We start from the raw sequence: 21514 nt of genomic DNA, 5'->3' as shown, positions 1-21514 counted from the left end.
AGAAAAAAAAAAAAGTATTGAGGGAGCCTAGAGACAGGCCTTCTGTCTGATTCAACAAAATGAATCAGGAAAAGAGATGCTGTAGTGGTGGAGACATTTTGAAGAATGGGGGTGGGAAGGAAGGGAGAGGGAGAGATGGAGAGGGAAAGAGAGAGAATATTAATTCATTTCTGTACAGGAACTGCACCGCCTCCTAAGGTTATCCACTGTGTCACATCACTAGCAGTTGGGAAGATCTTTCCTGGGTTTTACTCAAATCTCCTTACTGCAGTCTGAGCTCATTGCACTCAGCAGAGATGGAGACTAGCCAACTACTATCCTTGGAATAACAACTCACTAGGGACTCAGGGCAGGAAGGTCATTCTGTCCCCTTCGCTACTGCGCAGCCTGCCTGACCACGCCCAGAACTCGGGGCAAGGACAGGAAACCCAGGTTGGCGACCTGGCAGGCAGCGAAGTGGGGAGTGGGGAGGTGGAATCCAGACAACGGTAATACCCACATAGAGACCACTATAGAAACTGCGAGACAGCAAGGGGCAAGATGGCTCCCCGCGGTTGGGGACGAGGCTGCGGAACTGCCACACAGTGCTCATTGCAGACACAGCCTAACTAGATTGTGTTCTGGCGCGGAGGCCGTGGACTCCGCCCTCTGCTGGGCCCCGCAGAGCCGGTACCCCAGCTCAAGTCGGAGGGAGAAACTTGGTCTGGAAAACTGCAGGTGGATGACTGCGGCCGCCACCCAGAGACTGTGTCCCGGCCCCGCCCCTGCGGCGCTTTGGCTCCGCCCCCAGACAGACAGTGGCCAATGAGCTGCTCCTGCCGCCGGCCTTTAAGAACCACGCGCACTCTCCCTGCAGCGGATGCAGCTAGCCTAGCACTCCGCGGGAGTTTCCATGGCGACCGAGGCCCGGACCGCGCGGCCTGGCAGTGTTGCCATGGAGACAACTCGGGAGCTGGGGCTTCCGAGCTCCGGCGCATCTCCGGCTCAGAACCCCGCGGAGCCACTGTGCGAAGCCGGTGCCGCGGTAGCGGCGGCGCGCTGGGATCTGCGGAAATACTCCTTGCTCATCGTTATCGGCGACATTGGTACAGAAAGTCAGCTGAGGGCCGTGAGGGCCCACCTTGAACAAGGTGAGCCGCTATCCTGGCTGTCCTGCAGCACTCCATCCGTACCTTTCCGCCACCTGCATTCATCTCCCAGTGCACGCTTCTGTAGTTTCCATTTCTATGTGCACTTCCCGAGACCTGTGCCCCTGTCACCTGCATGATTTCCACGCGCCTGTGTCCTCTCAAGCTGCCAACATCTTGTTTGCCCATCCTTCCCGCATACCCCATGCTGTTCTGCAATCTCCCCAAGCAGGAGCTCAGGGCAGACCCTGGAGTCTCTCTGGTCACACCCCTTTCCCTGCAGTGTCTCAACCAGACCCTGAAAAGTCCAAATCCCTACCTTACAGTTTCTTCTTAAGGGGAGCTTTCAGAACGCAGGGTACACATCACAAATCTCTGAATGCTGGCAGTCAAGTTGAGAGAGTGAGTGACCTTCGTGGCTCCTCGGTTCATCTCCTTCAGCTGTGCCTGTGGTGCAGTGCTGCGGAGCCACCTGCGGGTGAAAGCAAGCCTCTTAGGAGCGGTGGAGGTGGGGCGGGGGCGGGGGAGAGAAAGAGAAAATAGAATCTAATTTAGCTGGAGGAATCATTATGAAAACTAACTGTATGTGAGAATAGACCCTTGGCTGTCACTTCTACCACAACTGGACAGCCTTGCAAAACAAAACAAAAACTCCAAGCTCATTTATTACTAAGTTCAGTCTAAACCCTGCTCTTTGCCCTCTGGCTCCCACAAAGGAGAAAGAGCAGTTGAGAGATACGCACAGGTACTAGCCATCCTCCTCAGAGGGTAGCTCCTCCTCTTCCAGGAGCTCGACAGTGCTCTCTGCAGTCCCACCAGATGACTTTGCCTAGAACCCTCTCTCTCTTTTTTCTTCCACAGGGATTCTCTCCTGGAACATTGACTTGTCATCCTTTGACTTGAACCAACAGTTGAGACTCTTCATTACCCGGCACCTAGCTCACTTCTCCTCAGAGGTTAAAGGTTAGGACTAGGGTCATTTGTCTCAGTCCTTTGGGTGTGGGCTGGAAGAGGAGAAGTCCAGGATCCAGGGCAGACCTGGCTTTGTGGGAGGTTTGGGCAGCAGAGAAGGGAGGGACTTTTTATGGCTCCACAGCTATCCCTACCTGTGCTCTTCAAACACACAGTATATGTCAGAACATAATTTTTCCAAAAAGAGCATTGTTTGTACACAGGAGATGACAAGTGCTGCTAAGAAAGTGATCAGATCACTTGCAGGCAAAATCCCAGGCTTCTCTTTTGTGTTTCCCTTTCTTCATACCTCAGCCTCCATGTTCCCCCTTATAAACATCCCAGAATGCCTCACTTACCTTCCTAGTCCCTTGTTTCTCACAGCCCACCCTTCAGGATTGTTTGTGTTTCCTCTTTGCTTAGTCAGCAGATCTGCAGAGCAGAATGATGCTACCAAAGGCTGAGCAGGTCAGCACCATCAGATCAAGGCTGAGACAAAAGTTTCCTGGATTTCTTGGGGCTTGGTTCTGAGATTAGTTCTGCTCGGTGGGAGGAATAGTCTAGAAATGTGAGATAAGATTTTAGGAATTAACATTCTATGACAGATGCCTACTGCGTACAGGAAGTCCTACATCCCTTGATAAAGGTGTTGGACATCTGGTCATATTATTGTAAATGTTGATATGCCAATCCATGCAACTTTCTTTTTTTAAAAACAGGGTCTCACTATATAGTCCTAGATGACCTTGAGCTTGATATATAGTCTAGGATGGCATCAAACTTGTGCTGTCTCTACCTCCTGAGTGCTAGGATTATAGGCAAGCACCACCAGACCTGCTTCCTGCTTCCATGTATAGTATGTGAATTCCATTTAGCTCAGTCATCATTGTCATCAAGTAACAGAATTCGTACATCAATAATTCTCATCTGTCTAGTACAGCAGATAGTTGCCTCTTGCTGCTACTCCAGCCTGGCAGATTCTTGTTCATTTCCTCATTGATAATTTTTCATGAGCTGTTGAGAAATTGGAGGAAACTAGGTTAACATAACTAAAAACAAACAGACAAAAAAACCCATGAAGCTGAATCTTCCTGATGGGACTGGCTTCCTGTCAAACTAGCCACTCGTTCTTTTGAGAATGCCTTCCATTGAGAATTGCCCACGCCATGACATCCTCCACTATTCCCAGTGACCAAAGACAATTTTACCACGTAACACTCCTAGAAGCAAGACTGAATAAAGGGATGGCAGAGGATTAAACAATACTGATGTTTGGGGTTATTTTCCTATTAGGAATTCACACCAAATTCTCTAGCCTTGTCCTTTTGGCCATGGAGACTTTGAGTAATGTAAGAAATGAATGGAATGTAAGACAAGATCCTTAGATGTTCTTAAGATTAAGGTGCAGGGAATGCTTGGGAAGTGGTTTGCAGGGAGATGCATCCTCAGGCACTTCTTCGAAACACCTACTGAACTCTTCATTCAGAGTTTTGCTATGGTGCCCTCCAGAGGCTTGGACCCATCCACCCAAGAACAGGGCTTACTTTAGCATACAGATTTTGTTTTAGATTTAGACATTTTCATGGTGGTTTCTATCCCTGGAGAACAGTAGAGAATTTCCTGGAAAAAAAACAAAAACCCGCAGAACTTAAGACAGCCACAGCCCCACCCCTGCTGGCTTCTCTTTCAGCTGTCCCTGCACAGTCTGCCCAAAGCAGCTGCAGACACTGCCTTCTTCAGCCTCCCTTGGTTGACTAGGCTAAGATAACCAGGAGCTGGGGTAAACTCAAGGAGATACACTAAATACCTCATGGCTTGACCTTTTTGGCCTACTCCATAGGGGAGACAACCATTTCTTCACACTCTAGGCCAAAATCATGAAGGAACAAAGTATATCTTAGAGTGACAGGAAGAGTGCAAATTATTACCAGGGTTCACCCTCTCTACATTTACAATCCCAGCCCCCTCCCAACCACCACCACCACACATACAGAAAAAATGAGACCCTCAGATAGTCAGTGGCCCAGCTCCTTCTAGTGGTCAAGTCTGGTAAAACGCTTTAAAGGGTAGTTTTCATATCATGTAATCTTCAGCAGAGATTTTGGGGGCCTTCCTTTACAGTTTCTACTCCTTCCCCTAAAAATCCTTGAAGATTCTAAGCATTGTTTTTTTTGCATGCTGTAAATTTATTTTCAAACATCAGGAAGCATTTCCCTTTCCGAGGTAGATTGGTAGACCTCTATAAATGAAAGCATTTTTAACGCTTAGAAAAAATTAGGATAACTGAACACTTAGCTTAAGGCTTGGGGTGCTTGTTGGTGGTAGAGTACCTACCTAGCATGTACCTTGGCAGCAGAGTGCCCACCTAATGTAGTTCGACAGTAGAGTGCCCACTTAATATGTACCTTGGCAGCAGAGTGCCCACATAGCATACAGAAGGTCTGGACCCACAGAGGATAGGGATAGGGAAAGAGATAAGGCACGATGGACCAACACACTGACACATCACTATTGAGTTTCAACAAAACTCTGATCTGTCTGCTGCTGAGCTCCTATAAGAAAGGGAGGATTGATAATCTAAGACTTGAAGACTACAGGCTAGCCTGGTGTGGTGGTGCAGTCCTATAATCCCAACACTGGGGACGTGGAGGCAGAGGATCATCCTTGGCTACATGGCAAGTCCACGTCCAGTCTAGGCTACTCAAGATTCCGGAGAGCTGGAAAGAGGTGAACGGGTAGAGAGGGGAAGGCTGAGGAACCCCTTTGAGTCCTTCTGTCTGATTCAGTTTCCATTCGTGTGCTCCGAGGACCCTGAAGTAGAGGTTTTCATTGTTAGCTGAAATCGGAAAGCAGAGAGAGATGAATAGAAGCCAAGCCTCATTCTGTAAGCATCTCCAGTTTGGGCTCTGCCTGAGACTTACCCCAGTTTACCTAGTTTACCCCAGTACCAGTCTGGTCTGGGATTCCGGTTTAGGGTCTGAAATCTTCTACAAAGAGAGAAATATCCAGTCATATTTGTGCATCTCAATGTTAGGGGGGAAAAGGAACTTCCTCAGGCGACGTAGTCCTCACAGCATGGCTGAAGGAGGTGCTAATCTACTCATTTGCTAGTCCAGAAAGCAAACTCCAAGACTGTTTAACTGACTCCATTAGTGGCGTGGTTCAGAGAGTGGCATCAGGTGTGAAATCAGGGGCTGCTCAAGCCTCCCTCTCACCGTTTCGCTGCCGGAGAGAGGGTTAAGGGTTAAGGGTTCACTGTGGCTGCTTAGAGATGGGGAGAGAAGGAAAACCAACTGTGACTTGGACCCCCCCCACACACACACACCAAGGTTCGGTGTAGGGGTATGTGGCTTAGAACAGAGGTAGACTCTGCTTTCAGTTGGGAAATGTTAATTTGTTCTCAAGTCGAATGTCTACTAAAGTGCCCCCCCAACACTGAGAGAGCCCTAAAAAGCAGAGAGGAGACAGGAGGTTGGAGTCAGGATGAAATAAGAGCAGTGAAGTTGCAGAAGGGGTGTGGGCACTACTCCATGGTGCTCAGGACTGAGCCTGGTTTATACAGAGTGTGTGTCTGTCTATACAGATGGCCTCTCCTATCCAAATGGGGATATGGCCATGTTGCTGCTTTGCATTCCGGATCTGAGCAAGGGTTCTTCTCCTTCTGTTCCCCTGTTCCCCAGAGTACCGGTGACTCAGCTACTCCTCTCCTCTGGCTGTAGCTAAAGGGAGGTGGGGGGTGCTGAGAGCAGAGACTATTTTGGCTTTTCTGACCTTCAAAAGCAGTCCTTGGCAGCCTGGAGCAAGGGTGGGGCTGGGGCTGGCCAGTGAGTGGGCGGAAGGAGCTGACCACACCCAGGGATGGTTAATGAAGAGAGGGCAGGGATGTAACAGTAAGAACATCGAGTGATGGGCAAAACAAGTGTTTGCTCCGGCCCTCTGGATCTTTCCTTTGAATCCAGAGCACTTAGCTGAGTCTGAGGCAGAGGCTGAGACTAAGGGTACAAGGTCAACATACGAAGGTTCAAGATCAAGTAAGATAGACACAGTGAAGTGACAGAGAGAGGAACAGAGACAAGGAGGAATCCAGACCAAACACACGACAAAGAGTAGCTTATATTAGCCTGGCCTATAGCAAGAAAGCTTTGATTGAGCCTGGGCTCTGGGTGATGCTCCTTGGTCCTTCACTGAAAGGCAGAAGCCTCCGTTACCCTTCAGAGACTGCCTCCCTGACAGCCAGGACTCAGAAACCTGCTTGTGTGGGTGCTCGAAGCCATGCTGCATTAGCAGGGACCTGTAGGCAGCTCCCAGGGTCCTTGTGCCCCACCCCAGTGGGTTGGGGACTGTGTCTGCTCCAGAATCTCACACTAGCCTCATTTTTGTCCTCCCCAGTTTTCTACTGATGTGGTCAGAAGAGCGTCCAGCTTACCCAGGGTCCAGCTTACCACACCACTCACCACCCCCACACTGCTCGCATCCACTTATGCCGCCCCCCCCCCCCCCGAGCCTCTGTCTCCTGCTCTTGCAGTGACTGAAGGTCACTCTCTGGGTCCTTCTGAGGGGAGAGGCAGCAGATGGTTTCTAAGAGGAAGGGGGAGGGCCCATGCGGCCCTTGCCTCCTATAGCTGGCTCTGTTTCCCAGTGAGGCTCTGGTCCTTTGGTTGATGCTGAGAGAGTATTTCTTAACTAAACAGGATTTGGGGAGAAGGTACTCAGAGCTGCAGGAGAGATCCATCTGGCTCTTTGAACTGCTAGACAACATCTTAGATCTCTCCCCTTCCCTGTAGCCAAGCAGAAGCACCAGGACGCTGACACTGTGAAGGCTAAGAAACAGTTAAGTCTCCAGTGCCTCGTCACAGACCAGCCCCTCTTCCCCGCCCTGGCACCGCCCTCCCCGGCAAGCAGCCCCCCCTCACTCCCACCCCAAGTGCCGCAGACTCTTCTCTGAAGCCACCCGGCTAAGGCCGGAGCTGATGCCTCCATGAGGGGCTCCCTCCCACACCCCAGGGTAAGAGCCTAAGACATGGCAGAGGGATGGGGGTGCTGTGATAGGGACTTAGGATGGGGAGCAGCTGATACCTTGTAAATATGATGCATCTGGACCTAGGGGAGCCTGGTGCGAAGGCTGCCTGAGATGGAGAGAGGAGGTGACCATTACTGAATGGGTTTCAGCCTGGATCCTGAGCCGGTGGAACCAAGAGAGGCTATGACAGTTCACCTCTGTACTAGGTGGGGGTGGGGACCGTCAGCTGAGAGGCAGCAACAGAGGGTGGTGCCACAGGCTTTTCCTGGCAGCCAGGGCACAGGAGGAATTTGGGGGCTATGTCTTTGAGGAAAAACAGAATCTGAAAAGAAGGGGGCTATTATGGAATGTACCTACTGGGAGGGTTCTTGGGTTATCAGCTAGATTGGTCCTATTCTGGGGTGAGTGGGGCAGCTGAGTTTTTGCCAAGTAAGGGAAGGTGGGTAACACGCTGGAAGACAGGGAGGAATGGTTCACTAAGATGTGGCATGTGCCTCCTCACAGGCTAACTGGTTTGTTTTAAACTGGCTTGTTTTTTGGCTTCCCTCACCCCATTCCCTGTGGCCAGTTTGAGTGAGCCCCAGGCTTTAAGCCCCCCTTTGTGGCCTCTCTGAGGCCACTCAGGAGCTTGAGAGCATTGGCAGCTGCCTTACATTCCGGGTCCTGTCAACCCCATGGGCTCCCTGTCTCGGCCCCACCCGCACCTCATCTATGCTTTTCTTCCCAAGATGGGGGCTCTCCAACAGAGAAGCCAGTCTCTTCTCTGTATGCACCCCGTCCCCACCCCACCCCCCATGCAGAGGCAGCCAAGAAAATGACTTGTCATGCTGGGGTGGGGGGTGGGGGCGGAGCTGGAGGCTGAGCTCAGCGCGCACACTCACACACTGCGGCAAACTGCAGCTGCCTGAGCACCCCCCTTCTGCCTCACTGCAGAGACACCTGCCCTCCTGCCCACTCAGCTTCACACCCAAAGCCCATCCCCGACCCTAGAACTGGTCATGGGAAGCATGCCACCTCTTAAGATGGTCCTCTGCAAAGATAAAGGGAAAACAAGGTGGCCCCCTTCATCGGCAGAGCTGGGGGAGAAGAAAAGGGAAACAGGGCTGTCCCCTAGGCCGGAGGGGATTCGAGACATAATGGACTTACTCCCCAGGGCTAGGGCTGGGGTCTTGTGTCAGGTCAGGGAGAGGGATCAGAGGTCTTGTGAGGATACACTAGGGACCATTAAGCTATTGGAGTGGAGATGTCGCTGGAGAGGAAATCGCTTTCTGTTCCATCTAGATTGAATGCGTGACCTTGTTTGTGTTGGGGGAGTTCTGGCTTTCCTAAATCTGAACTACTTAAGACTGGCAAAGGATGTTGACACCCCTAGCTGCTTAAGCCCTGCCCCTGCCTGCCTCTCAGGTGGTGCTCATCCTTGGAAGTGACCTCAACTGCATTCTCCAACTCCCAAGTTCATAGAAAAGGACCCTTGAACTCCTCGGCCCAATATGCTTGGTATAAGATTTGAGTCTCCAACACCCTCGTCCGTCCCCTGCCCCTGCCCACCCCCCACCATGCATTGCAGCCCTCTGCTGCCTAAGTCTGCCTGATCCTTGGCACCAGGCTCTTCCTCTTAACAAAAGCCCTGGCCCCAGTCACCCTGTCCCCACCTCAGAAAAGGGCTCAAGGAACAGACTATGAGCCTCCCCTCCCCTTCCCAGTGTCCTCCAGCTGTTTGAGTCTCAGCCTCTAAGATTAACCCTACCATGGCTGCAACTGAGATGGAGTTGGAGGAGGGCAGGGGCCTGGAAGGTTACACCCTCATTTAATCTGTCTCACCCACCACTTTCTTACTTTACTGCTTACTGTTTTGTGTGAGTCTGGAGAAATAGTACTGGAGGAAGATCTGGGGTGTCATCCTTTTCCTATCCTGAGCAATACCTTGACTCTCTCTTTGTTTCTTGGTTGTTGTTGGTGGTGGTGTTTTTTGTTTGCCTTGGTTTTTTGGAACAGAATTCTTTATATAGCTCTGGCTGTCCTGGAACTTAGTGGGTCTTTAATTCACAGAAATTCACCTGCCTTTGCCTTCTGATTAAAGGTATATACCACCATGGTCATTTGCTGTTTTTATTTTGGGGGTATATGTGAACATGCATGCATGTATAGGTGGATCAAAGAACAGCTTGCAGGAGTCGGTTCTCTCCCCACCTCTAGTCTTGGGAAAGCATCACTGGCCCTGTGTCTTGTTTTTGAACCAACCCAAGCACTTTCTTCCAGTATCCACAGGATGAGACAAACAAGGGATAATCTGGTAGTGAGCTGGGCGGCTCTGACACCTGGGCACAGGAAGGTGCAGTGGGAAAGGGTGCTGTGAAACTCTCGGGAATGGTTTGCATGGGTCTGACTGAAGGTTTGGCAGAGTCAGAAAACAGAATGGCAAGTTAGAATTCTCTGTCCACTCCTTAAATTATAAAATTCTAAGAACCAAGTTGACACATGTCTCCCGAATCTTCTGCAACAGGAATTTTGTCCTTGGATAGGGCAGAGGGTGTGTGGAAAGGATGGGGAAATCTGCAGAGACGGAAGCTACTGTCTCCTCACTAGTAGTCAAGGGCAACAGCAGAGAGAGAGCTCTGTGAAGATGGCATCTCAAGAGCCCTCCCTCCAGCCCCCCCCCCCATTCCCCAGGCAGCACCAGGAACTTAGTGCTCCAGAGGGGACAAAAGCTTCTTGTCAACAGGGCAGTCTGGGGCTGAAGTTCTAGGCAAAGAGGCAGGGCCTGGGCAGCAGAGGGTGTGGTTAGTGTGGAGGACAGAAAGGCTGGAGGAAGCAGTTCCCATCCTTACTTAGTGGTATCTTATAGATGGCCAGGTCTAAGGCTAGCCAAGATTCATTTCCCAGATACCCTACTTTCTGATCATTTGTTTTTTTCCTCTCCTGCCCCTCACAGTACTTCTCACTTTAAGTTAATGCCTACTAATTTTAGTACAAATGCCTACATCTCTCCCTCAGGCCAGAGGACCCTCTGCCACCAGAGTGAGATCCTAGAGACCATCATCCTAGTCAACCCCAGTGCAGACAGCATCAACTCAGAGGTAAGGCCAGGGCAGATGCCTTGCTCCAACTTACCCTTGCGGTGCCACTGCATCTTGTGTGCTATCCCAGCTGGCATGATCCTCAGCCCCACTCTGGGGCACACCAGTAAGGAACGCGTCCATATATTACTGAAGTAGGGACCAGGGATTTCAGTGCCGTCCCCTGGGTCCCCCATATCTGTGACCACCCTGCCCTCCTTCCATTTCAGGTTCACCATCTTCTTAGTACCCCATCAGCTCACAAACTACTCATCTTGAGTGGACAAACTTTAGAGCCTGAGGGAGACCTTATCCTACAGAGTGGTACTTACTCCTACCAGAACTTTGTTCGGGTCCTTCATAGTCCTGAGGTAAGCCTCCTGCTGGGTGTCTGGGAAGAAGGGGACAAGGGGCAGGAGTTAAACTGTGGTGAGAAAGGCAAGGAAGGGGAACCCTGACAGGAGCTAGGCATTTACCTCAGAAACAGGCAAAGATTAGGGGGCTGAATCCGAGTCAGACTAAGATAACCTCAGTGACCTGATTGGCTTCTATCTCCCATTCCTCTAGATTGCCCAATTGCTCAGCAATAGAGACCCTGGGATCCAGGCCTCCCTCACTGTTTCCTGCTTAGGGGAGGGTGACTGGAGCCACCTGGGACTGTCCAGTTCCAAAGAGACCTTGCACCTCCAGCTAAATCCTGAGCCTGTGTTACCCACCATGGATGGTGTAGCTGAGTTCTCCGAGTATGTCTCTGAGACCGTGGATGTGCCATCCCCCTTTGACCTGCTTGAACCCCCCACCTCAGGAGGCTTCCTCAAGCTCTCCAAGCCTTGCTGCTACATCTTTCCTGGTGGCCGTGGGGACTCTGCCCTCTTTGCTGTCAATGGTTTTAACATCCTGGTGGATGGTGGTTCTGATCGCAAGTCCTGCTTCTGGAAGCTGGTGCGGCATTTGGACCGCATCGACTCAGTGCTGCTCACACACATTGGGGCTGACAATCTGCCAGGCATCAATGGACTCCTGCAGCGCAAAGTGGCAGAGCTGGAGGAGGAGCAGTCCCAGGGCTCCAGCAGCTATAGCGACTGGGTGAAGAACCTCATCTCCCCTGAGCTTGGAGTTGTGTTCTTCAATGTGCCCGATAAGCTTCGGCTGCCAGATGCCTCCCGGAAGGCCAAGCGCAGCATTGAGGAGGCCTGTCTCACTCTTCAGCACCTAAACCGCCTAGGCATCCAGGCTGAGCCTCTGTATCGTGTGGTCAGCAACACCATTGAGCCGCTGACCCTCTTCCACAAAATGGGTGTGGGTCGATTGGACATGTATGTCCTCAACCCTGTCAAGGACAGTAAGGAGATGCAGTTCCTCATGCAGAAGTGGGCAGGTAATAGTAAGGCCAAGACGGGCATTGTGCTGGCCAATGGGAAGGAGGCGGAGATCTCTGTCCCCTACCTGACCTCTATCACCGCTCTGGTGGTCTGGCTCCCAGCCAACCCTACAGAGAAGATTGTGCGTGTGCTTTTCCCAGGAAATGCTCCCCAGAATAAGATCTTGGAGGGCTTGGAAAAGCTCCGGCACCTGGACTTCCTGCGCTACCCTGTGGCAACACAGAGGGACCTGGCTGCTGGGGCTGTGCCTGCCAACTTGAAACCCAGCAAAATCAAACATCGGGCCGACAGCAAGGAGAGCCTCAAAGCTGCTCCCAAGACAGCAGTGAGCAAGCTGGCTAAACGTGAGGAAGTGTTAGAGGAGGGAGCCAAGGAGGCCCGCTCAGAGCTGGCCAAGGAGTTAGCCAAGACAGAAAAGAAAGCAAAAGAATCATCTGAGAAGCCCCCAGAAAAGCCCTCCAAGCCCGAGAGGGTGAGGATGGAGTCAAGTGAGGCGCTGAAGGCTGAGAAGCGAAAGCTGATCAAAGACAAAGTGGGGAAGAAGCACCTGAAAGAAAAGATATCAAAGCTGGAGGAGAAAAAGGACAAGGAGAAAAAGGAGATCAAGAAGGAAAGGAAGGAATTCAAGAAGGAGGAGGGAAGGAAGGAAGAGAAAAAGGATGCCAAGAAGGATGAGAAGAGGAAAGATAACAAAACGGAAGTAAAGAAATTTTCCAAACCAGACCTGAAGCCTTTCACCCCCGAGGTCCGCAAGACCCTCTATAAAGCCAAGGCCCCTGGGAGAATCAAGACCGACAAAGGCCGAGTTGCCCGTGGGGAAAAAGAGTCTTCTGGTGAGCCCCGGACACCCCCAGCCCAGAGGGGGCCCATGCCACTCCCAACTGTCAGTGGACACAGAGAGTTGGCCTTGTCCTCACCAGAGGACCTCACACAGGACTTTGAGGAGTTGAAGCGTGAGGAGAGAGAACAAAGGGACACAGGACTAGGCGAGAAACCACTCCATGTAGATACTACAGAACAGGGACATCCAAGCACAGCTATCCAGGAAGGACATCCCTCTGTCCCAGGGCTGGACCAAGGACATGTGATAATGGAGAAGGAGGTTGTCCCGGACTTTCTTGAGGACAAAGGGAGCAAGAACAGAGGCCTGGACTCAGAGGCTGAGACAGAGACAGAGAAAGAAACTTGGGAGGAGAAGAAACAGAGGGAAGTCGAGAAGATGCCAGAGAATGCTGAGACCAGGGAGGAAAGTGAACCTGAGGTAAAGGAGGATGTGATAGAGAAGGCTGAGTTAGAAGAAATGGAGGAGGCCCACCCTTCAGATGAGGATGAGGAGGAAACAAAAGCTGAGAGTTTTTATCAAAAACATATGCAGGAAGCCCTAAAGGTAATCCCAAAGAACAGAGAGGCTCTGGGGGGCCGGGAGCTGGGATTCCAGGGCAAGGCACCTGAGAAGGAGACCTCATCGCTCCTCAGCAGCTTGGCCACACCTGCAGGAGCCATTGAGCACGTCTCTTACATCCAGGATGAGACGATCCCTGGCTACTCAGAGACAGAGCAGACTATCTCAGATGAGGAGATCCACGATGAGCCAGAGGAACGCCCAGCCCCACCCAGATTTCCTACAAGTACCTATGACCTCTCTGGGCCTGAAGGTCCTGGCCCCTTTGAAGCCAGCCAGCCTACAGATAGCACTGTTCCTGCCACCTCGAGCAAAACTTATGGGGCATCTGAGCCTGAACTCACCTACCCTCCCAACATGGTGGCCGCCCCTTTGGCTGAAGAGGAACATGTATCTTCGGCTACATCAATCACCGAATGTGACAAACTCTCTTCCTTTGCCACCTCGGTGGCTGAGGACCAATCTGTGGCTTCACTCACAGCTCCCCAGACAGAGGAGACAGGCAAGAGCTCTTTGTTACTTGACACGGTCACAAGTATCCCCTCCTCCCGCACCGAAGCCACTCAGGGCTTGGACTATGTGCCATCAGCTGGTACCATCTCACCCACCTCTTCATTGGAAGAAGATAAGGGCTTCAAGTCCCCACCCTGTGAGGATTTCTCGGTGACTGGAGAGTTGGAGAAGAAAGGAGAGGCTGTGGGGAGGGGCTTGACTGGGGAGAAAGCTGTGGAAAAGAAACAGGAGACAGATGTAAGAGCATCTGAGAAACTTCCCAGTCAGTATGCTGCTGTGTTTGGTGCCCCTGGCCATGTCCTACATCCAGGGGAACCAGCCCTCGGAGAAGTGGAGGAACGGTGCCTCAGCCCAGATGACAGCACAGTGAAGATGGCATCTCCTCCACCATCTGGCCCACCCAGTGCCACCCACACACCCTTTCACCAGTCCCCAGTGGAAGAAAAGTCTGAGCCTCAAGACTTTCAAGAAGATTCCTGGGGAGACAAGCATACTCCAGGTGCGGACAAGGCAGATGCAGAAAAGCAGACAGTCAAGCCGGGGCCTGAAAAGGGCATACTAGGAGAGGGGACAGTACCTCTTCCCAGGAGCCCCCAAGCCCAGGAAGCTCCTGTCAGCATTGTCGGGGGTCAGACTGGCTGCACCATTCAACTGTTGCCAGAACAAGACAAAGCAATAGTGTTTGAGACAGGAGAGGCAGGTTCAATTCTAGGAGCAGAAGCCCTTCCTAGAGAGGTGAAGGAACTGCGTGAAGAACACCAGGAACTGCAGAGAGATGAGGTGCTTCGGCTTACTGACCAAAGCCTTTCCCCTGAAGATGCAGAGTCCCTGTCTGTCCTCAGCGTGGTCTCCCCAGACATTGCCAAACAAGAGGCCACCCCCAGGTCTCCCTGTAGCCCGAAAGAGCAGCACCTACACAAAGACCTTTGGCCAATGGTGTCTCCAGAGGACACCCAGTCACTGTCTTTCTCAGAAGAGAGTCCTAGCAAGGAGACTTCTCTGGATATCTCTTCTAAGCAGCTCTCTCCTGAAAGCCTTGGCACCCTCCAGTTTGGAGAACTAAGCCTAGGAAAGGAAGAAAGGGGGCCTCTGATAAAGGCTGAAGACCCTTCCTGCCACCTAGCTCCTGTGTCTATTCCAGATTCCCACATAGCCACAGTGTCACCAACCACAGATGAAACTGCTGGAGAGGCAAGTGTCACAGATGAGAGCCCTGCTGGAAAATTACCCAGCAGTTCTTTCTCTCACTCTGCACTGTCAGGTGACAGGAAACACTCACCGGGGGAGGTCACTGGCCCTGGTGAACACATGACATCTGACAGCTCCCTCACCAAGAGTCCTGAGTCTTTGTCAAGCCCGGCTATGGAGGACCTTGGCATGCAGTGGGAAGGTAAAGCTCCAGGGTTGAAAGATAGAGCTGCGGAGCAGAGGGAAGAGGAAGTCGTGCTCAAGGATGAAAACCTACAGCAGAACAGAATTCTGCACGAGAAGGTTGCTGTTGTCCAGCAGGGTACAGCCATGCATCAGATAGACAAGGCTCTAGATGAGAAGAACAAGCTTGGAGAACAGCTGGATAAGACTTCAGAAAAGAAGGGCAGAGACTTGGATCAAAAGGATGCAGCCATAGGGCTGGCTAAGACTCCAGAACCCAAAGACAAAGACTTGGAACAGAAGGACCAGGTCCCAGCAGAGAAGGACAAGGCCTCAGAACAAAAGGGCACAGCCCTGCAACAGTCCCAGGCCCCTGAACCAAAAGACAGAGAACAAAAGCACAGAGATTTAGAACAAAAAGACAAGGTCTTAGAGCCGAAAGACAAGACCCCAGAAGAGAAAGACAGAACCTTAGGACAGAAAGACAGGGCTCCAGAGCACAGTGTCCCTGAACCAAGACAGACAGATAGTACCCCTGAACAGAAAAGCAAGGCTAATAAAGAACAGAAGGATGAGGCCTCAGAAGAGAAAGACCTGACCTTAGAACTGAAAGACTGGGCCCTGGGAAAGAAGAGTGGTACCCTGGACCAAGACATCAGGGCTGCTGAACAGAAAGACAGGACCCTAAAAGAGGAGGACAAAGCTCAGGAGCAAAAGAGCTCTTTCCTGGAAGATAAAACCACAACACTAACAGAGACAATCCTTGACCAAAAATCTCCAGAAGAGGCCAAGGCTGTGGAACAGAAGGATGATGCTGTTGTAGAGAAGACCAGAGCCCCAGGGGTGGAAGAGAGCACAGCACAGGAGGGCAAGGCCCAAGAGCAAGATAAGAAATACTGGAAGGAGCAGGATGTGGTCCAGGGATGGCGAGAAACATCTCCAACCAGAGGAGAGCCTGTTGGAGAACAGAAAGAGCCTGTCCCAGCCTGGGAGGGCAAGTCCCCTGAACAAGAAGTTAGGGCTTGGAGAGACAGAGACACGACCCTGCAGCAGGACGCATACTGGAGGGAGCTAAGCTGTGATAGGAAGGTCTGGTTCCCTCATGAGCTAGATGGCCAAGGAGCCCATTCAAGGTACTGTGAGGAACGTGAAAGCACTTTTCTCGATGAGGGGACAGACGAACAAGCGATGACCCCACTGCAGCACACTCCCCGGAATCCCTGGGCCTCAGATTTCAAGGATTTCCAGGAGCCCCTGCCACAGAAGGGGCTGGAGGTGGAGCGCTGGCTTGCAGAGTCACCAGTTGGCCTGCCACCAGAGGAAGAGGACAAGCTGACTCGTTCTCCTTTTGAGATCATCTCTCCTCCATCCTCCCCACCTGAGATGACTGGACAGAGGGTTCCTCCAGCCCCAGGGCAAGAAAGCCCTGTCCCAGACACTAAGCCAGCACCACCCTCAAGGAATGAACCTACCACCCCTTCATGGCTAGCTGAGATCCCACCATGGGTACCTAAGGATAGACCCCTGCCCCCTGCACCTCTCTCTCCAGCTCCGGCTCCTCCCACACCGGCCCCAGAACCACAGACTCCTGTACCCTTCTCCTGGGGAATAGCTGAGTATGACAGTGTGGTGGCCGCAGTGCAGGAGGGGGCAGCTGAGTTGGAAGGTGGACCGTACTCCCCTCTGGGGAAGGACTATCGAAAAGCTGAAGGGGAACGGGAAGGAGAGGGTGGGGCCCCTGACCGCAGCCCCTGCAGTTCAAAGGTCCCAGAAGCGGGCCAGAGCCACACCCCCAGGGATACTGAGCAGACTGAGCCAGAGCAAAGAGAGCCCACACCCTATCCTGACGAGAGGAGCTTTCAGTATGCAGACATCTATGAGCAGATGATGCTTACTGGGCTGGGCCCGTCTTGCCCCACTCGGGAGCCTCCGCTGGGGGCATCCGGGGATTGGCCCCCAAGCCTCTCAAGCAAGGAGGAGGCTGCTGGCCGCAATACGTCTGCAGAGAAGGAGTCTTTCTCTCCTGTCTCACCCTCAAACCTCCAATCAGACACTTCAACTTTCAGCTATGCATCTCTGGCAGGACCCGCTGTACCCCCCAGGCAAGAGCCTGAGCCAGGACCCAAGGTGGAGCCCAGCCTCACCCCGCCGGCAGTGCCGCCCCGTGCTCCTATCTCCCTGAGCAAAGGCCCAAGCCCCGCTCTTAATGGAAGCACAGTGAGCTGTAGCCCAGACAGGAGGACCCCATCCCCAAAAGAATTGGGCCGAGGTCACTGGGATGACAGCACTAGCGACTCAGACCTGGAGAAGGGGGCTCGAGAACAGCCGGAGAAAGAGGCCCAGTCCCCAAGTCCCCATCACCCCATGCCTGTGGGCCACCCCTCAATGTGGCCTGAAACTGAGGCACATACCAGCCTTTCCTCAGACTCACATCTAGGACCTGCCCGACCAAGTCTGGACTTCCCTGCTTCAGCCTTCGGCTTCTCCTCCTTGCAGCCTGCTCCCCCTCAGCTGCCCTCTCCAGCTGAACCCCGATCTGCACCCTGTGGCTCTCTTGCCTTCTCTGGGGACCGAGCACTGGCCCTGGTTCCAGGAACTCCAACCAGACCCCGACATGATGAGTACCTGGAAGTGACCAAGGCGCCCAGCCTGGACTCCTCACTACCCCAACTTCCATCACCCAGCTCTCCTGGGGCCCCTCTCCTCTCCAATCTGCCACGACCTGCCTCACCAGCCCTGTCTGAAGGGTCCTCTTCTGAGGCTACCACACCTGTAATTTCAAGTGTGGCCGAACGCTTCCCTCCTGGCTTAGCAGCTGCTGAACAGAGCGCTGGAGAATTGGGCCCAGGAATGGAGCCAGCTCCCCACAGCCTCTGGGACCTCGCTCCCCTGAGCCCAGCACCCTTACCCTCACTGGACTTGGCTCCAGCTCCAGCTCCTAGCCTGCTTGGAGATATGGATGATGGTACACTGCCCTGCCGCCTGGAGTGCTCCGGGGAACTCACCAAGAAGCCAAGCCCCTTCCAGAGCCCCTCTGGAGATCAGGCAGCCAATGGCCTAGCAGAAACCAGTCCCAATCCGCCAGGGCTTGCCACAGCCAAGGCAGAAAAAGAAGAGGCCGAGGCCTGTACTGCTTGGGAACGAGGGTCCTGGCCCGAGGGAGCTGAGAGGAGCTCCCAGCCGGACACACTTCTCTCCTCTGAGCAGCTGCACGCTGGGAAGAGTCCCGGGGGCCCACCCTGCAGCCTTTCTCCTGAAGTTGAAGCTGGACCTCAGGGATGTGCTACAGAACCCCGCCCCCACTGTGGGGAGCTTTCTCCCTCATTCCTGAACCCACCTCTGCCCCCATTCACAGATGACTGTGACCTTTCAACTGAAGAAGCTCAGCTGGTAGGAAAAGGGGGGCGGCGCCGCACAGGGAAGCCAGGGGCCACAGGGGGCCCCTGCCCTATGGCTGATGAGACACCCCCCACATCAGCCAGTGACTCGGGCTCCTCACAGTCAGATTCTGATGTCCCACCAGAAACTGAGGAGTGTCCCTCCATCACAGCCGAGGCAGTCCTCGACTCAGATGAAGATGGGGACTTCTTGCCTGTGGACAAAGCTGGGGGAGTTAGTGGAACTCACCACCCCAGGCCTGGCCATGACCCACCCCCAGCACCCCAGCCAGACCCCCGCCCATCCCCTCCCCGACCGGATGTTTGCATGGCCGACCCTGAGGGTCTCAGCTCAGAGTCTGGGAGAGTTGAGAGACTACGTGAAAAGGAGAAGGTGCAGGGGCGACTAGGGCGAAGGACCCCAAGCCGGGCCAAGCCAGCATCTCCTGCACGGCGTCTGGATATTCGGGGAAAACGGTCACCTACCCCTGGAAAAGGGCCTGCAGACCGAACATCTCGGACCCTACCCCGACCACGCAGCACTCCAAGCCAGGTCACCCCAGCAGAAGAGAAGGATGGACACAGCCCCATGTCCAAAGGCTTGGTCAACGGACTCAAGGCGGGACCCAGTGAGTCTATCAGGAGAGTGGGAATAGGAACACTGGGTTGGAGAAAGTGTGGGCTAGCTAAAGACTCCAGTGTTCAAGCAGTGGGGAGGGGGCCAGATAGTCTTTTTGTTTTGTGTTTGTTTGATTTTTGAGACAGGGTTTGTGTTGTCCTGGAACTTACTTTGTAGACCAGCTGGCCTTGAACTCACAGAGATCCACTGCCTCTGCCTCCTGAGTGTTGGGATTAAAAAGGTGTGCAGCACTGTTGCTGAGCTCTTTTTAACCAATGCATTCTGCTTGTCTCTACAGCGGCCTTGGGCTCCAAGGGCGGTTCTGGCCCTCCTGTGTATGTGGATCTTGCCTATATCCCAAACCATTGCAGCGGCAAGACTGCTGATCTGGACTTCTTCCGCCGAGTGCGTGCATCCTACTATGTGGTCAGTGGGAATGACCCTGCCAATGGCGAGCCAAGCCGGGCTGTGCTGGACGCCCTGCTGGAAGGCAAGGCCCAGTGGGGGGAGAACCTTCAGGTAAGTACCAAGAGACACGAAGGAAGGAGTCTGGTCAAAGCTCTGTCAGAGGTAACCGTAGGACAACCCCTATTCACAAAAGGACAAGGCCCTTCCTGTGGCAGCAGGTTCATGTATGAGACCATCAGGTGTCCCTTCCCCTTCATTTGTCTTTCCTTCACAGTCTCACCTCGGGCCTGTTTTCTTCCACTCAGGTGACTCTGATCCCCACTCATGACACGGAGGTTACTCGTGAGTGGTACCAGCAGACGCATGAGCAACAGCAGCAGCTGAATGTCCTGGTCCTGGCTAGCAGCAGCACCGTGGTGATGCAGGACGAGTCCTTTCCAGCCTGCAAGATCGAGTTCTGAATAGACCCGCCCTCCCTTCCCCAAGGATCCACTCCTCCAACTCATTTAGAGAATGTCTATTGCTGAGTCCTTTGGGGTTGAGGGAAATGGAGCTGGGTAGGGGGCAAGGTCATGTGTGTGGACCTGGGCTAAGTGGGAGGTGCTGTCCTTCCCCTCATCTGTTCCTGGGCTCTCAAAACCAAAGGTAATGGGGGGATACAAAATTATGAAAATTCACCGATGCCTGAAACCCTCTCCTAGCACTGCCGAATGTTGGTCTCGGATGAGGAGGATGGGTTTCAGAGAGCACACTGCTCCCTCCTAGAGGGAGATTAACACCCCGCCCCCAACCTCGTTATTTATTTGGCATGCCAGAAAGGATTGCCAATAATTTATGTGATGTAGGGAAGGCCACTGTTAGTGAGGTAGCCAGAGCTGCGCCCTTTCCTCCATCTCCATGCCCTAGCCACCAGGGTCTGGGTTCCAGCAGGGACCTGGGGGCGGGTGGCTGCTATACTGTCTTATTGCTTCCCGCAATATCTGAATGTCTCAATCCAAAACTTGAAGCTCTTTAGACCGAGAACTAGGGAGAGGAAAAAGGATCTCATCTCCCAGCCCCAGCTTCATACCATTTACGACCTAGGGCTGTGCCCAGACCTGGCCACCTGGGCAGCACAAAGGGCAAGAAGAGCCCCAACTCCAATTCCTCCAAGCTCCCTGATCATTTAGTCTTCACCTAACCCATTCCAACAGTCCAGATGGATCCCTTCTCGTCCCCTGCTTGGCTTCTCTGCATGTGGTCATCTGCTATGGCCTGGTGTGTTATGGGTTAAAAATAAGCCACTGCCTGACACCCTTACATCTGACATTTTAGCCGTGTGACTCCCCCAACATTCCAATCCTCTACCACCCTGCAGCTGAAATGGGAATGCTGGCTGCCTCTCTAAACCCAAACTCTTGGACAGAGGTTCCGGGAGATGGAGGCTGGTCTACAGAACTTGGGGAAAATAGGAGAGGAGGGGAAAGAAGTGAAGACAGGCTGAGCGTTCCACAACAGGACAAGACCTCGCCCCAAGCAAACCAGTGAGCAGCCCTGCGAGACCCTGCTGGACTGAGAAACCCAGAGGCTGGTAGTCCCCAAGGCTTGCTTTCTTTGCCAAGCCAATGGGAAGTCAAAAGGAGCCTGCCCCATGTTCTTCCTAGCTCCCTTCTCCCGCGGCTGTGCTCTGCTCCCCCCACACTTCCCTGCTACAGTTCCCAGCTGCTGTAACAGAGCCACCTTCAAGTCTAACAATAAATCAAGTTCATTGCAGATGGTGTAGTACTGCTTAGGCTTTTCCAGATTCCACACATAACCTAGTTGTCCTGGTTTTCATCTCCGCTTCAGTCAACATTTTCATTTATCTTGGAAGGCTCTTGATTAGCCACACCCACTTCAGGACTCAGGGGAGCCAGAGAACACATGGGTGAAAGGAGGAAGGGATGTGGGAACCAGCACCATTTCTGCAAAGCAGAGTGTGATGGAATGTGCCTGTGATTTTAACATTCAGGGTAGAGGTAGGAGAATCAGGAGTTTGAGGGCAGCCTGAGCTACATAGCTAATTCTGGGCTAGCCTGAGCTATATAGTGAGTCAGGCCTTGTCTTAAAAACAAAAACAACAACAACAACAACAACAAAAACAAACCAAGGGGCTGGAGAGGTTGCTCAGTGGCTAGAACACTGGCTCTTCTTCCAGAGGACTAAAGCATATCCTAACACCCACATAGCAGCTCACAACTTTCAAAAACTCCAGTTCCAGTTACTCCAATGCCCTTTCTGGCCTCTGTGGGCACCAGGCATGCATACAA

At 52.8% G+C, this 21514-nt stretch overlaps 1 protein-coding gene across 1 annotated transcript; it reads left to right on the top strand.

The window, feature by feature from the left end:
• Positions 1–864: 864 nt before the first annotated feature.
• Map1a (microtubule associated protein 1A) lies at positions 865–20978 on the top strand. Its single transcript, XM_027422059.2, has 7 exons — positions 865–1130; positions 1989–2090; positions 10093–10175; positions 10385–10525; positions 10722–18828; positions 19117–19337; positions 19532–20978. Exons 1-7 carry the CDS (start codon positions 893–895, stop codon positions 19685–19687), a joined length of 9048 nt encoding a protein of 3015 aa, XP_027277860.1. The 5' UTR covers positions 865–892; the 3' UTR covers positions 19688–20978.
• The last annotated feature ends 536 nt before the right edge of the window (positions 20979–21514 follow it).

The sequence above is a fragment of the Cricetulus griseus genome, chromosome 6 (genome assembly GCF_003668045.3).
Source record: "Cricetulus griseus strain 17A/GY chromosome 6, alternate assembly CriGri-PICRH-1.0, whole genome shotgun sequence".
Taxonomy (NCBI): domain Eukaryota; kingdom Metazoa; phylum Chordata; class Mammalia; order Rodentia; family Cricetidae; genus Cricetulus; species Cricetulus griseus.
The sequence above is the reverse complement of the archived record's forward strand: the minus strand, read 5'-3'. Positions and strand labels throughout refer to the sequence as shown.

Coding starts and splice junctions, on each gene's coding strand:
- Map1a (XM_027422059.2), top strand. CDS start 893: ATGGCGACCGAGGCCCGGACCGCGCGGCCTGGCAGTGTTGCCATGGAG. Junction 1,131..1,988: donor GAGGGCCCACCTTGAACAAG/GTGAGCCGCTAT, acceptor TTTCTTCCACAG/GGATTCTCTCCTGGAACATT. Junction 10,176..10,384: donor CAGACAGCATCAACTCAGAG/GTAAGGCCAGGG, acceptor CTTCCATTTCAG/GTTCACCATCTTCTTAGTAC.